This window comes from Oenanthe melanoleuca, chromosome 10 (assembly GCF_029582105.1).
Source record: "Oenanthe melanoleuca isolate GR-GAL-2019-014 chromosome 10, OMel1.0, whole genome shotgun sequence".
Taxonomy (NCBI): domain Eukaryota; kingdom Metazoa; phylum Chordata; class Aves; order Passeriformes; family Muscicapidae; genus Oenanthe; species Oenanthe melanoleuca.
The window spans coordinates 8,580,739-8,595,912 of NC_079344.1; the positions used below are offsets into that span (position 1 = coordinate 8,580,739).

The 15,174-nt window shown below is 42.7% G+C and overlaps 1 protein-coding gene across 7 annotated transcripts; it reads right to left on the minus strand.

Moving 5' to 3' along the window:
* Window positions 1-222: 222 nt before the first annotated feature.
* On the minus strand, window positions 223-14,476 carry LOC130257204 (lamin-L(III)-like). Of its 7 annotated transcripts, XR_008841287.1 has the most exons (13): window positions 14,082-14,456; window positions 10,083-10,239; window positions 9,229-9,354; window positions 8,174-8,344; window positions 7,146-7,271; window positions 6,806-7,026; window positions 5,926-6,139; window positions 5,006-5,113; window positions 4,044-4,160; window positions 3,843-3,947; window positions 3,643-3,713; window positions 2,347-2,378; window positions 223-1,827 (listed from the first exon to the last, which is right to left on the minus strand). XR_008841287.1 is itself a non-coding variant. In XM_056499494.1 (12 exons), exons 1-12 carry the CDS (start codon window positions 14,432-14,434, stop codon window positions 1,755-1,757), a joined length of 1,803 nt encoding a protein of 600 aa, XP_056355469.1. In that variant the 5' UTR covers window positions 14,435-14,476; the 3' UTR covers window positions 223-1,754. The 7 variants fall into 7 exon arrangements, 4 of the variants coding, with proteins under 4 accessions (XP_056355469.1, XP_056355466.1, XP_056355467.1 ...); XR_008841286.1 differs by having other exon boundaries at window positions 3,643-3,947; XM_056499494.1 differs by lacking the exon at window positions 3,643-3,713 and having other exon boundaries at window positions 14,082-14,476.
* Window positions 14,477-15,174: the final 698 nt, after the last annotated feature.

Consider the following 15,174-nt stretch of genomic DNA (forward strand, 5'->3'; position numbering starts at 1 on the left):
AGTCTTTTGCCAATTCTCTCCATACAAGAGAAATTTATGACAAGAGAGCTGAATTCTTTATGGGCAAGCTGTCTACTGAAGATTCTTCTTAAGCTCATAGCAGTTCAGCTCTAGTTGAAGTAAGTGATAAATATAAACAGGTGAGCAAAGTGTAGTGCTGAAGGTTTCTTCACTCCACAGTCACTAAAATCACCAGTTCTATTACTTCAAACCACTCAGAGATCATTGAACAGATAGACCTTTATTATTTAATCTGCAAATATTTAAATCCAAGAGTGCTTTTATATACATGAAAAATATCTTTAATAGTTAAAAAAGTTTTAAGAAATGAAGATAAATACAGCAAAGTTAGAGCAGCAACTATTTCTATTGTTTGAGGTGGAACAAGAATTTGGATCTGCTACAATCCAAGTCTTAAACTAGCACCTACTTCTGATGTCTCAAAATTTGAATTTTTAAATAATGTAAGAGTTTAAGCTAGCATAAGGAAAAACCTCACCTTAACACCTGCATCTTAACACAAAGCAGGTCTTGAATTTGGAACTGAACACTTTGGCAAGTTAAAAGACAGTCAAAACACTATTCCAGCATCGAGAGAAATCTGCAGGCTCAGCTGCTCCCCTCCCCTCCTGCTCTCAGGTGGAAGTTGACTTCATGTGGCTCAAAGCCCTTCCTTTCCTCCCAGGGCAGCAGGGGAGCAGTTTGGTGGAGAGACGGTGACTGCAGTGCCCCCGAGGCTGACTGTCCCCTCCTGAGGGTTACAGGAGGTTTGCCATGGAGCACTGAGCTACCAGAGTGACAGGGAGCTGCACACTGCACATAACCAGTTTTCCCCCAGCTGTCCCATTAGACACACACAGCTGCAGCCTGCATGGAGATTTAGCACATAAGGGCTCAAGAGCAGTAACTTTGATGTGTTTTTCACTACAGTTGGGGCTTTCTAGTTTTGATTTTTTGACTTAGCATCTTTTTCTCTCTAGCCCCTTAGGAAGCTGTTGGCAGCAATTAAACAGTGCCAGCAGCACTGGTCACAGAACCTGCTCTGTCAGAATGAGATGCTTTTTCACATTTCCAGGATACATTTTTCCAAGTTAAGGCAGGCACAGCTCTGCTGTGATACACTGTATCTAAGAATATACAACACTGAAACAGGGACTTCCAGGTGCTAGACTATGGAAACAGTACATTTAATAACAGGCAGGAATATTTTTTACAGCTTGCTTTTAATTCTAAAATGCTTCACTATAGGAAGTGATCCAGACCACTTTCATGTATTTCTGCATCAGGATCTGAGCAGGAAACATTTCAGACACTCATCACTCTTCAGGACATCTTTTACTTCAGACCTGCTCAAGGTGCAAGGGTGTGATCAGTCCCATATTTCCTACTCAGGCTGGAAAGAGAAATTACCTTTGGAGAACACCATATCAGAATACTGAGAAAGCTGAGGCAGACTCATGTTCATTTTCAAGTATTTAACAACCTTCTAGGGCACATGTTTAGAAGCTTTGTAAACTCTGTACCCTTCTCTGTTCCAGCAGATCACGGAAACCAGATCCTTGTATAAAAGTAAAAATAACTTCACGTGGAGCTTGTGTTCTGCTCTTTGTATCAGTGAATCCAAGGCCAGGGTCCAGTATCAGAAGGCAGGAAATTCCATCATGTTATGGACAATGCTTCTCACAAAGACATCAGATGGAATATGTGAATTCCAAAGTCCAGATATTACAGAAGGTATCAACACACAGTCTATGTCACCTGGGACTGAGATGTGTTTTCAGATGATTGTCTACATTACATGACAGAACAGCTGGGATCTTCATTTTGCTGCAGAGAGAAAACATGAATATTAGCATATGTACAAACTTAATTGCTGGCTACCTACTTGATCCTCGTATAGGCAGGTAGGGTTTTTAGCACTTTGTAGATTTAGTTACTTATTACTAAAGCAAAGCAGATTTCAAGAGGCAGTACATGAACTGTACTACACAAGTCTAAGTCCATGCAGTACATGAGCCTGTGCCTCAATGAAAGGCTGTCAGACTGCCCATCAGTACCTCGCTTCCCAAGCATCAGGACCTAAGTGGCATGCAGATCCGTGCTGCCCTCTTTAGGATGGCAAAAGCAGAAGCAAAACATGGAAACGCTGCCTGCCTTTAAAGCACAGCATGCATCCTTCCCATTATTTTACTGCATGCAGCAAGTTAACTTCTGTTTACTATGCAGCCATTTCAGTGCTACCAAGCAAGCAGAAGCATATAGGTACTAATGCCAGAAGTTTGATAGGAATTCAGCAAACAGGAATGACATTAAAATTTGATTGGAAGTATTAGAATTGATTCTTACCATAAATGGCACACAACTGTATTGTATAGTTGCTGATAAAATAGATTAGAAGTGTAAGGAAAAAAGTTACTTTTGCTTTCCATCACTGATTATTAAACAAGTCATAAGTGAACTCAAAAAATGCCTTTTAAAATAAAAAGAAGCCACCCATGAGGAGAGACCCTACTCTGAGTATGAAAAGAAGCTTGTATCACTAGGAGCCCAAAGGGCAGAACAGCATTACAGACCTTCTCAATAGCCTATTTAACAGCGTCTCATCATCCTTCAGTGAGACTGAAAATATTACAAGAATGTGCATGCAAGTCAGGAGTCTGATTAACACTCTTTAAGCCACATAGTACTGTAGTAGCAAATATTTTCCCAGATTTTCTGTTTGAAAGGACAAAAAACCAAAATAAAACCAAAAAACATCAACAACAAAAAAACCCAGTAGGCAGTAACTGCCTGTTTAGGTACTTTTTTTTCAGAAAGACAGTACTAAGGTACTTCTAAGTTAGTGTTCAGACAGGTACATTATGAAAATATCTAGGAAATGGTAGTGGGAGCTTTAACCTAGTGCAGTAAAATGTGACTCCTTGTAACTGTAGGATCAGTTTTAGGAAGAGCTGTGGTAGCTGAACATTTGTCTGCAGGAAGGAGGAGTTTTTAGCTAAGCATCCCCTTGCTCTCAGGCTTTGTACTTTGTACCATAGTACTGTTTCAGGCCAAGACACAAACCAATTTGAGTCAAGTACAGTGTACAATTATTTGGTTAGGACCAATGTAAAGCCCTTGTATTAGTTAGTTTAGACCATTTCAGCAACTGAAGATAGCTAATAGTATATCAAAGTACAGTAGGAGCATCCAAAATGCATCAGTTCAAACTTGTATTATGTCAGTGAAAAGCCATTTGAAGGGACTGGATAGCCTTGCACAGGATATTACACTGTGCAAGTTTGTAGCCAAAAGTTTGTAAGTATATTGACCTAAGTTCACACTGAAATCATCTTAAAAGCAAGCCAGGGACACTGGAGTGTCAAGTCACTTCATCCCACAGTGTTTGCATGCTGTTCTTGGGATAACAGAGTCAGATATTTAGTCAAAATGGACATTAAAGGTTGTATTTTTAGTGTGTCAGAAATAAGATATCAAATAGTTAATGCTACTGTTTGATCATACTCAGATAATAAGCAAAATTTCCATTGCAGTTCTGATGCCAAGCCATGCAAGCTACATCCTATGTGGGACAAGGGACTGCAGCACTACTGATGAAGCAAGTTTTCTATGAGGTGACAAGCATGATTCCCACCATCTCACCTGCTTAAGGATGCTCACAGGAACCACTATCATGAAACCAAACAACATTTCTTTTTTCTTCTTCTTTTGGTCTGACATCAAGAAAAACATTAAGTTGTGGGATGTGAAGAGTACTTGAAGCAGTATTTTCATTTAGTAATGAAAAGAAATGGCCATTGAAGGACTGTTGACAGCATATATTTAAACTTCAGGCAGCTTACCTGAGATGCAAACTCTGCTTCACTTCCAGTTATTTCTTCATAATCATCATCTTGCTCACTTTCTTCTCCTCTGGGTACAAGTATTATCTTCCTCTCTGCGAGTTCCTAGAATACAATTGAATTGCCACCAAGACCCCTCAGGAATTAAGCACAAATAAGGTTAGCATTAGGACAGCAGAAGTGTTTTATTATTTCACTTACCTCACCATCATCTGTGATGAGTGTAACACCAATATTATCCCCAGTTCCCCAAGACTTCTGAGACTTCCAGACCAGATCACTAGGACCTGGGCTTACACCAGCAGCTGCACCCCAGATCTGCAACAGATTTACAGTGAGGTTCTGAAGAATCTTCTTCTGCTGTTAATTACAATTCAGTCTAACATAAATAATTATTTAGTATTTTAATATCAAAGACAGCCAGTAGGAGAAACTGAACCACTGTAATCCCTGGCAAGTTAGTTCTTTTCAGGACTACCAAGAATGGTGGTAAAGTTTTCCTGGCTAAAGACTCAAGAACAGTGCAGAAAATGTTAACAGTTTCTATCCACTATAGAGGTAGCCCTGCTTGGCCATACAGAATGTTTGAATCAGAGCCAAGCCATAGTCACAGACATGCTCAGGGCAGCAACTTGTGTATGCAACAGCCTCTCACCTGAGGTCACTCAGATCTGTTGAGCAAACTCCTCCACAGTTTGGAGTAGCAAGTGTAGAGTTCAGCTTTGATCACCATCTACATATACTTAGAGTATGATTTTAGAGCTAGTATTTCACTTAGTACTACAAATCACAAGCTCAGCATTGCTGACCTGGAGTAGGCTAAAGATTTTAGCAAGAGTGTGAGTCTCTGCACAACTTTTATCAAGTCACAAGGGTATGGGAAACCCCAAGAAAAAACTAGAATACAATGATTCTGTTTACAATTGGAGCACACTCCAGTCTGGGATGATCCAAGTTCAATCCAAGCTTTAAAGGAAATGTAATCAGCATTCCAGATCAAGTTGCTTGAAGGGTTTTCCCCATATCTATCTCCACAAAAAAATAAAAGCTTTAGTTCTTTAGACACTTGGAGTATCTATTTAGTTTTCCATATTACAGGAATCTCTACTGACATCTATCATAAGAACAGAGCTCTGAGGATGTTTTGCAAACCCAATACCTACTGTAACTTCTTGGCCTGCCTGAAGAGTGAACCGTGAAGGAAACTTGTAATTAACATCTGCCACACTTCCAATACGTCGTCTCAACACCCAGCCATGCAGAGGTTGATCCTGTGGGACAAGAAATGTCTCTCAGCATTACAGACCAGCACCATATAATTCAAACACAAGATTCTTTCCAGACTCATGGGCCAGTTTTAATCCTACTCACGTAGCATACAAGTATTTGACAATTTTGAGGAAGCAGCCACATTTCCATTAAAGCCTCCCTATGTTTCTTCCCTATACTTCAGGATTAATCTTAGTCAAGTTAAGCCATACCTATTCTTACCTTCCATTAACAGGACGGTCATGATACTCTTTACCAGGGAGAGTCTGATAAGTGAAGGTTGCCGTGGCCACCTATCAACCTTCTCTCTATATGTATAAACACCTTAAAACTTCATGGGTCATTCTGCATTTCAGTTTGACATGGCTAAACTACAAGCTGTATGTTTTGAAGTCCTGATGATGAACTCTAATAGTTCTGGATTTGCAAATTAAACTAGTGGAAGTATTAGCTAATTAGCCAGATAAACCCGATGAATAGATTAGATATCACCAACCCTATTCAACCTTTTAGCTGTTTTAAGTATTTTCAACTAATGTGAAGTCATCTTTATCCAATTACCTAGAGCACCCTATTTAGTTTATCAGGGGTAAGTAGTATTTCTGGTAGTGCTAGCCTGAATCTGATGACAAACATCTGTAGGTGTTCAATTTCTGCATAATAAAACCCCCTGCACCTCCACCAAAGGCACCTCCCAGGCAGCCCTGGGAACAGAGCAGCTGCAGTACCACAAGGTCAGTCTCTAGTCTGTCACTAAGCTAAAGCCATCCCTGAGTAGTCATACATTGCAATGCACACTTGAAAATGGAAATACCTCATTAGAGTGGTTTTTAAGCCTTACAAATTTCCCATCTGCATCGATCTCTTCAATAGATATATTTCCAGAAGCTGAAACATGCTGAACAGTCTTAAATGCAGCACTATGCTCCCTCTTTTTGGTTTCTTTGATTTTTCTTTTCTTCCCATGCAGGAATCTTCGGCCCTGACTTGCTGCGCTGTGTGAAGATGGACTGGGTGACAGCTTTAGCCTAGAAGAAAGTCAGATAACATTCACCTGAGTAGATGATGTGTTTTGTTTCTTCTCATGCCTACCCTCCCACTACATCCAAGCCTAACAGCTTCCTATATCCAAGCTTTCCATGGGGTCTTGAATAAAAAATTTTACTTTTATTGGCAAGAGCAGCTAAGTGGTTTGTTAAGTTTGGAAGACAGCCCCAGCCCCAGAGTTCAGAGCAAGCTTATGTTGATAAGATTCACAACTGTACTAAATATTTCTTTAAACTCTTAACAGACACAGTCTTTAGTGAAATTCATTTTAACTTTCAGCATGTATTGAGAGTTCATGTTCTCACCAAGCATGTCTGCACAGACAGGAGTTGATCCAAGTTCCCAGCTTCATTCATGGAACTTGAATGCTCTTTAAGATGTAGTACAAAACTTGGAGAGAGTTGAGGAATGTTTAATGGACCTTTGAATTTTATCAGTTGGATTTAGGAAGTTACTTCATCTTATATACCATGTAGTAGATATGGGATAGAAATACTGTTTACAGAAGATGATGCTTCAGTAATGAATTACTGTATTAATGACGTGCTTAATGTTTGTATCTTGTCCCCCCACATTCTGCAGGATAGAGTTAGTGTAGAGGTCTTGAATGAAGCAGGTTCTCACAATGAAGATCTGTCATAGCCTACCTCTGTTCCTCTCCTTCCAACATCTTTCTGTACGCATTTATTTCCAAGTCCAGAGCCAGTTTCACATCTAAGAGATGTGCATACTCTTCCAGCTGTGCTTGTGCCTGCTTCTGAGCTTGTGCCATTTCTTCCTCCTTTTCAGCCATACGCCTTCGATGGAGATCACGATCATAGTCCAGCAAATTCTGTAGCTCCTTTATTCTGCTCTCCAAAGCAACATTCTAAAATTGAGGGGAGGGGAGAAAATCAAGCCATAAGTGAAGATTAGAGAGAAGTGGCCAATATTTTGAATTGAGAGTAAATTAAAATAATTATAAGGTTATACAAATAAAGACAGAACCTGGCTTTGGTATTGATTAACTTGAGATAACAGGATATCAACTCTCTTCTGTGTTTCCATCAGCTCCTCCCGAGCAGCATTGGCAAACTCACTGTTTCTTGCTGCAGTTAGCTGGGCATTCTCCACCTGTGGATAAGTCACTGTTAATCCTGAGTTGCACACTAGCATGTATTATAAATAAGGAAGGAAAACCAAAAAATTTTCACCTGTTACACCTGGAAATAGTTATCTTTTACCGGGGTGTGCAGATACCAATGAAGTCCAGGTCAGAAAGTTCTGTATTGCTTTCCAGGGAGGTTTACACAAGTTTAACATTTATGTCAGAAAAAGTCAGCAATAATCAGGCAGTGAAAATTTCTGGATTAGGATACTGCAGTTCATAATGTATGAGGACTTTGTATGGATATTATGTAAACTGATTTTCCAGAAGACTATAGAAGCTGCTTGTCAAAACATAGAGCTGCCAGATATTGGGTGTACAAATCAAACTATTATCACTCTTCCCCAAAAGGTCTATTATTAAAGAGTTCCTGCATCTTTACAAGCAGCAGTGAACTGTTCTACAAATACCTCAATCTTGACATGTCCCAAGAAAGCATAAAGCACTTCAAGAAACACTTAGAGAATTTTCAGTGGAAACAGAAACACAGGCATTCAAAGGAAGCCCCTGAGTTGACATGCAAGTTGGTGTGTATGAAAAGTTAAGTTTTATTCAAGACTGAAATTGCTTAATACCAACGTAACACACCTTGGTCCTGAATCTTGGTCCAGAAGTCTGAAATATGATCAACTTTTCCTAATCACTCCCTGTATTTATGCTTGAACCAGTTTTGTTTGGGATCAAATGTTTGCAAAAATCCTACTGTCAAATTGGACGTGGCTTTGAAATTCCAAAACAACTTATGCCAAGAAGCTCTGCAGTGAATGCAGGGGCTCAGTCCCTCAGCTGTCTATAGCTGTGTTCCCTTAGTTATGTCAAGGTGCAGAGAACTTCGGATTTGTTTTGCTGTCATCTTTTACAAACTCACCTTTGCACTGAATGTTCGCTCCATCTCCTCTTTGTAGCCTTGAATTTGTTCTTCATGCTGTTTTCTGAGCCCCTGCAGAGCATCTGAGAGCTTACTTTCAAATTCTCTTTGATGTCCAGATTCTACTTCTGCTATCCTGCTCTCATGGACTCTTTTTGTCTCCTTGAGCTCCTAGGAGAAGAAATTTCTCAGAGAGTAAACAAGCCAATACAGCTTGAAACTGGATTTAGTGTACCAGCTTCACAAGTCCATCCCTGTTGAAGCAGACTTATCATTGAGTACACAGTAATTCATCTCTGTGCATATCCTATTCATCCATTAAGTGTGGTACATCCACCTTGCTGCCTCACTGCCAATACTGCTTAAACTAATAAATGTAGTAAATATTTAATTTGTAAGACTAATTCTTAGAACTATATAGATTCTGTTTTTTAACTTAGAACACATGCATGTACAGATCAGTTGCTTTAAGTACTGTTACTTTACCTATTCTTATTTTACTCAAAAAATAATAGCAGTTGGTTAGAAAAATCAGAATTCTCTATCAAACCATACACTTTGAGATTCCTACCAGTGAGAAGGAAGCTGGTTTAGATTCATATTTAAACTATTCATTTAGTTGTATGTACTGACTTCTCTCACAAAGGTTACCAGACACCTGAGAAGTTTTGAGGAAGATGGGGACACAAGTTGCTTAAAGGAGAATTAACTTCTTCACTTACTTTAGGCTTCAAGTAAACATCTGGAATCATTTGACAGTAACTAATATATGCACTATCACTTGCACAAAGTAATATATTGGGATTTCAGTTATCTTTAGAAGAGCAGCCTAAGAAATTTCACGTATCCCAGACAGCTATTGGTACTGTCCCAGTTAACATGAGGTTGGTGTCCTTTCATAAGCCTTCCAAGTTAGGTGGATGTTATGAGCTGATGGGCTGCCATAGGTTGCTAGTTACCTTTTTAGAGGTAAAAGCAATGTTAAGATGGGCTTTAAGTGCATCCAGGGATCATGGACACCTAAAAAGATGCCTTGTTAATAAGCTAAAACATACGTCTTCATGAAGGCGCTTCTGGAACGTCATTTCTTCCTGCAAAGTTTTCATATGGTTTTCTAGGTCCACCCTCCTCAACATTTCACTGTGAAGATGCTTTTTAGTATCCTCCAGTGACAGATTCAGCTGGAAAAGACAGACAACAGGGTTATCAAAATTAAGGTATTTTTTAAAATTAGGCAGCCAATTTGTTACAGGTCATTCAATTTAAATACCACAGCAATCAAAGCACAGTTGAGTGCTTTGGTTGAGTGAAGTGAGTTACTCTGTGTAAGTTCTTATGTCAGTGGGGTCCAAATATCAGCAACAGATAGAATCCTATTTAATTGTTATGCAGACCAGATTTCCCATAAGGCAAATATAGAACACCCCTTAATCCCACCAGGTAAATTTGACTCCTCAAAGACTTCTGATGAATCAATTGTACTATCCATATATATTCCTCCCTTTTACAACTGTAATTATTCCAAACTTCTTCCTAACTTCTAATATAGTTTTTTGACACTTAATCCTCCAAATACAGCCTATGTTGACAAACTGGTATACACTTCCAGTATTACACACTTCCCTGATGTGTTAGAGAATGCTACAAGGGCTATAGCAGTATATTTCATCTTGCTTTGACTTCAGAACAAGAAACATGACATCCATAGGTCAAAGGTACCTACAACAGGTGGAAATTTTAGGGAAACCACCATTAGTGGTAATTACTGTCAGCGAAGTTGCAGAATTCTTTTTGTCTACCTATCACTGTCATAGTTACCAGGCTTTTAAATATCAATAACTAACAGAGGAAAATCAAGCAAAAACTGCAGGAGCAAAAGCAAGGTGTAGATTCCAATAGCAAGCCTTACACTGAGTACTTGATCCTTTAATTCACGGAGCTCGTTCTCCAGAGTCCGGTTCTCATTCAGGGCTGTTGCTAAATCAGCTTCCTTCGCATTTAGCTGGGCATCAAGGTCTCTCACACGAGCCTGGGCCAGGTTTAAATCACTTTCTTTTTTGGAATTCCTACAAGGGAAAGTTTTACACTGTTAAGTGCAGCTTGTGAGGGAGAGTTTGTTCTCAATGTGTTTCCCTTCAGAGGGGTCTGTGGTTAAACTCAGGAGAGGTTTGTCAGGCTCACGGTGAGAGCACAAAACAAACCAGACAGGGCCCTCCGACAAGCATCATTTGTTACACCAGAGAGATTCCTGACCCATTTTCCAGCTCGTTCCAGCCTATGCGGAAGCCAGCTATTTTCCACGGCATTCCCAGCGGGAGAGGGAAGGGACGGCACAGGCCGGGGAGGGACAATCCCGCAGCAAAGGCGGCCCCGCTCCCGTGAGGGCCGGGCCGTGAGGGCCGCCCGGGGCCGGACAATCCCTCACGGGCGGGCGGAGCGCGGCTGAGGCTGCCGGCGGTGCCGCTGCCCTGCCCGCAGCACACAGGGAGCCTTGTTCCCGGAGGCCACCGGCCAGCCGGGGAGCTGCCCCGCCGGGGCTCGGCCTGCCGCGGCCCCTCAGCGACTCCCTCCCCTCCCTCACACCAGGGAGTGCCGGGTGAGGGGAGCTCTGCTTCCAGAGAACAGACCATCTCCAGACCAACACCCAGGTACCACCCGGATGGCAAACACTCTTCAGGTGCCACTTGGCATCACAGTGGAGAAGAGTGAGAAGGGCCCACGAGTTCCTGTCAAGGAACAACACTGCGATAATTTCCCAGACTGCTCCAACTTTTAAAAATCCTTGCAGGTGCCTGCCCACTAATCAGAGTCAGAGTCCCTGCTCAAAGCTCGTATCTGAAATTACAAAGAGCGAAGGAATTCCTCCATTTATTTTGGCAACACCAGTTCTGCCAAGTGGCAAAGTTGTGTCAACTCTTACAATGAGTTTTCCAGGATAACTGAGATCAGTTGGCAAAAGTCCAAAGTAATTCTGCAGGATTGATCAACTTTAGAAAGCTTGAACTGCAAGGAAAGATTGGAAAATACTAAGGGTTGTTTAGTCTAGAGAAGGGAAAAGTGACAAGAGACAGAGCAATTTTTAAATACGTGGAGGACTGCTGCACACAGTTAGGGAATCTGTTTTCTATATCTATTGTGGAAAAGACAGGAAGCTCTGGGCTTAAATTGCGGGGAGGAATATGTGGGTTAGATGTTAGGGAGAGGAAGCTGACAATTCACCACTGAAACACACTGCCTGGGGGGGATATTCTGGAATCTCCATCATCTGGAATTTAAAATAAGGGTTACACAAAATCTGCAGCAAGAGATGTAGGTATGGCTGGCTCCAGCACAGGCCTGGGACATGTGGCTACGTCAGGGGCTCACTCAAGGCCTTTTCTAGCTCTGCTCTTCAGAGGAATTTGTTGACTGTGTTGTGCTAGAAGTTATTTACTCTTTACTCAGACTCTAGGAGAAACAGCTCTACTAACAGTGAAAAACAAGATAATGTGCTGTAGTTTTAGTATTTAAGGTTTCTTTCTTTTCTAGATATTAGTCATTCACCTTCCTTTTGGGGTATCTGCTACGACTACCACTTACTGTATTAGATATGATATTAAGTATGTCAATAACACTATGTAATATTGACTGTTTCATCCTACAATAATATAAATTTCAGTCTGCAATCAAAGTGTGTGCAAAACTGAAATTCCATTATTATCTGCTTTAACAGTTCACTTTCCAATGTAAGCCAGGCTCAGGTTTCCTGGATTCTTTCCTGAAAAATACTATTTTCAAAGAAGCCTGGAGTGAGACATTTCATCTTTAAGAACAACAATTGAACAAATCTGATGTTGACAAGAGCATTTACTACCCTTTTTAATCCTATTTTGGGGTTCAGAACACCACTTTACACACCTATGCAGCAAGCAGTGACAGTTACAGTACTCTGCAGCATTCCATATACCAACCATTCCAGAGCTAAGAGTGGCCTACGGACTATCAATTACAAGCAAAAATTTTGAGGCACTGTCAATCACATTCCTTGTACATCAGGATGTCACATATGCTTGATCTGGAGAATTCAAATAATTTTACCAAAAGATCTCAGGTATTTCTGAAATAGACTCCAGTTTGTCAAGACCAGAGGATGTCAGCAGCACATACAGCATTCATTCTTACAATCTCAGCTGCTAAACTGTGTGTGGCACATACAGGAGCAAAATACACATCCACATTTCTGGTGCAGAAAGTGTGGTCTTGTGTTTCTCTGCTGTGCTACTACAGTTGCTTTAACCTTCCTGAGGCCCTGAATTCAACCAATATGCTTATCTACAGCTCCTCCTCCCCAGACATCTTTGGCCTGCTTCCAGTCACCATTGTTTAAGTAGCAAGAAAAACCCAAATGCAACCAGTTTATTGCCATCAAAAACCTTGAGTCTCCTAATCAGTGATTAATAAGAGCCAACAGTTAATGCTGTTGGAAACCATCTGGTGACATTTCATTCTATAAGAGTTAAACAGCCACCAGGTTATTTAAAGGGTGTATATATCTAAGGACACGATACCCTCAAAGTTTGTTCCAAGTCATCTGAGACATTTGCAGTTAGGCAGCCCAGATACAACACACATTAATATTAGGACTTCAGTCTAGTCCTTTCAGAAACCAATATGTACCACGTATCATTTCCCTGTAAATTTAACCACTTCTAAGACCTACTTACTGTAAAGGCAAAAACTCAACCCAACAGTCTAGAGGATTGCATTTCTGCCAGTCTAAAGCTTTACAAACAAAGCCAGAGTTATACAAAAACAAAGAGCAGCAGAAAAGTCTTAGAACAGGCATTACCCTGCTCCTTGATGTCCACTCAAGTGGCTGGTTATATTTATGAAACAGATCTGTGAGCCAAAGCCCAGCATGACAGAGACAAGCCCAACAACATACAGCTGCAAACAGAAGCTTACAGTAAAAACATGTTTTATTCCCAGCTAGAGCAGCTACTTGAATCCTACTGAGTCTATGAAGGGACAATACTTCCCCCAGGCATTAAAAGAAGCTGGTGCCTGAAATTGCTCTGATAAAGGTTTATAGCAAGATGTAAGAGCCTGTGGACATCCAAATTATTACAAGTCTATAACTGATATAGGGGTACAATGGGGCATTGCAGTAACTAGCAGTGCTAGCAGGCTGTGTATTTCTATAGAGGAAGCTTATTGGGATTGGGCACTTGTTCACACACCTCTTCTTTCTTCTGGAGGATGGGACAGCACTTACATTGCCGTTGTCCAGGCTCGGTGAGCCTAGACAGGATGGTGATTCCAGCCTCAGGGTACACAGCTCACAAGAAAGTCAAGCTAGAACAGCAGGCAGCTCATCTCAGACTTAACAGCAACTAAGGAAGCTTCTGAGCAGTACCAACCTGGACCAGGTAAGCCAAACTGCTCCCAGAACTATCTTCTCTCTGTATTCCCCTCTGGGCAAAGTCTCAGCTAAATAAAAAAGATGCATTCTGACTCCATAGCACTCCTTCCACTGCTCCATGACTTTCTAGATACTTTTCAGCATCTTGAGTGTTTGTAAACACAGGCATGGTGCCAAACCCATGCAGCCATGCATTCATAGCCCAGAAGGGCGCCTGGCACGGCACGTTCTGCAGGAGCCCCATGCCCATCTCGGGCAGGTGCTCATGTAACCCCATAGCACCGGAGATACTCAGTAGCGTCGCTCCGGCACACCTTCGGAACAGGCACACAGACATCTCCTAACCCCGGAGGGCAACACCTTCGGGGTTGTCACGCCTGCTCGACCTGAAACATCACCGCGCACTCCTCCCATAACCCACGGGCTCCCACCAGAAGCATCCCCCGAAGAGGCGGCTCCCCGGGATGCCCCCGGGCAGGGAGGCCTGCTCGGGGCCGGAGCACCGACCTGACATGCAATTGCCGGTGCTCCTCGCCAATCTTGCCCAGCTCCACCTGCAGCGTGGCCCGCTCGATGGCGATGTCGTCCAGGGCCCGGCGGGCGTCGGCCAGCTCCGCCTCGTAGCGGAGCCGCAGGCAGCCCAGCTCCCGGTCGCTGCCCTCCTGGTGCTCGCTCAGCCGCTGCTGCAGCGCCGACTTGTCGGCCTCCAGCGCCCGCACCCGCTCGATGTAGGCGGCCAGGCGGTCATTGAGCTGCCGCAGCTCCTCCTTCTCCTGCAGCCGGCTCAGCCGCGCCGGGCTCAGCGGGGACTCGGCGGAGCGGCTCCCGCCGGCCGGCGTGGGGGTCAGCGCCGTGGCCATGGCAGCCTCCGCTGCGGGCCCCGCCGCCGGGACCGCCCCGCGCAGGACACCCAGCGCCCGCCGCCGCCCCGGTATAAATAGCCCGCAGCTGCCGCCGGCCCGGCCGAGGGTGGCAGCTTAAAGGGCTCGGGCTGCGCCCCGCCGCCGCCCCGGCCCGGCCGAGCACTGGTGATAACAATTTTTAAAATTTTGGTTTTTTTATTTTATTTTTTTTCCTGCTTTATCTTTCACATGTGCCTTGCTGCGTCTTATCACTCCAATGGTGCTGCCCGGAGAGGGCGGGGAAAGAAAAACCTACCGCAGCCCTGCGTTCTCACAGACCGGTGTAAAGGGGTCGGGGCGAAACCAAAACCCCAGCTTTAGGAAGATGCATGACAGCTGCAGTGATGCTCACAATCCCACATGCTGCTGCGTCAGTGCTCTGCCTGTTGTGTCTGGGATTTTTTGCAAACTGTTCAGCTGATGAGAAGAACCGGTTTTGTTCTGCTCTTCGTGGGCGTTTTTAGCTTTCCTGTCAGCCATCCCACTTCTATAGTGTTCTGGTTAAAAACTGATGCATGAGTAAAAGGAAGAACAGTGGTAGAAACAGAACCTACTGAAGACAAATGTGTGAAGAAGTCTGTGAAGCCTTATACTAATTACATTTAATAAAAGTCAGCGTTTAGTGAGAAGGTTGCTTCAGCACTTCTTTAGTAGTGATGTGAACAGTGATAATTGTCAGTTTTTTTCACCAGCAAATT

Coding starts and splice junctions, on each gene's coding strand:
- LOC130257204 (XM_056499494.1), bottom strand. CDS start 14,434: ATGGCCACGGCGCTGACCCCCACGCCGGCCGGCGGGAGCCGCTCCGCC. Junction 10,240..14,081: donor CACCGGCAATTGCATGTCAG/GTCGGTGCTCCG, acceptor TTTCCCTTGTAG/GAATTCCAAAAAAGAAAGTG. Junction 5,114..5,925: donor TTAAAAACCACTCTAATGAG/GTATTTCCATTT, acceptor CTTGTCCCACAG/GATCAACCTCTGCATGGCTG.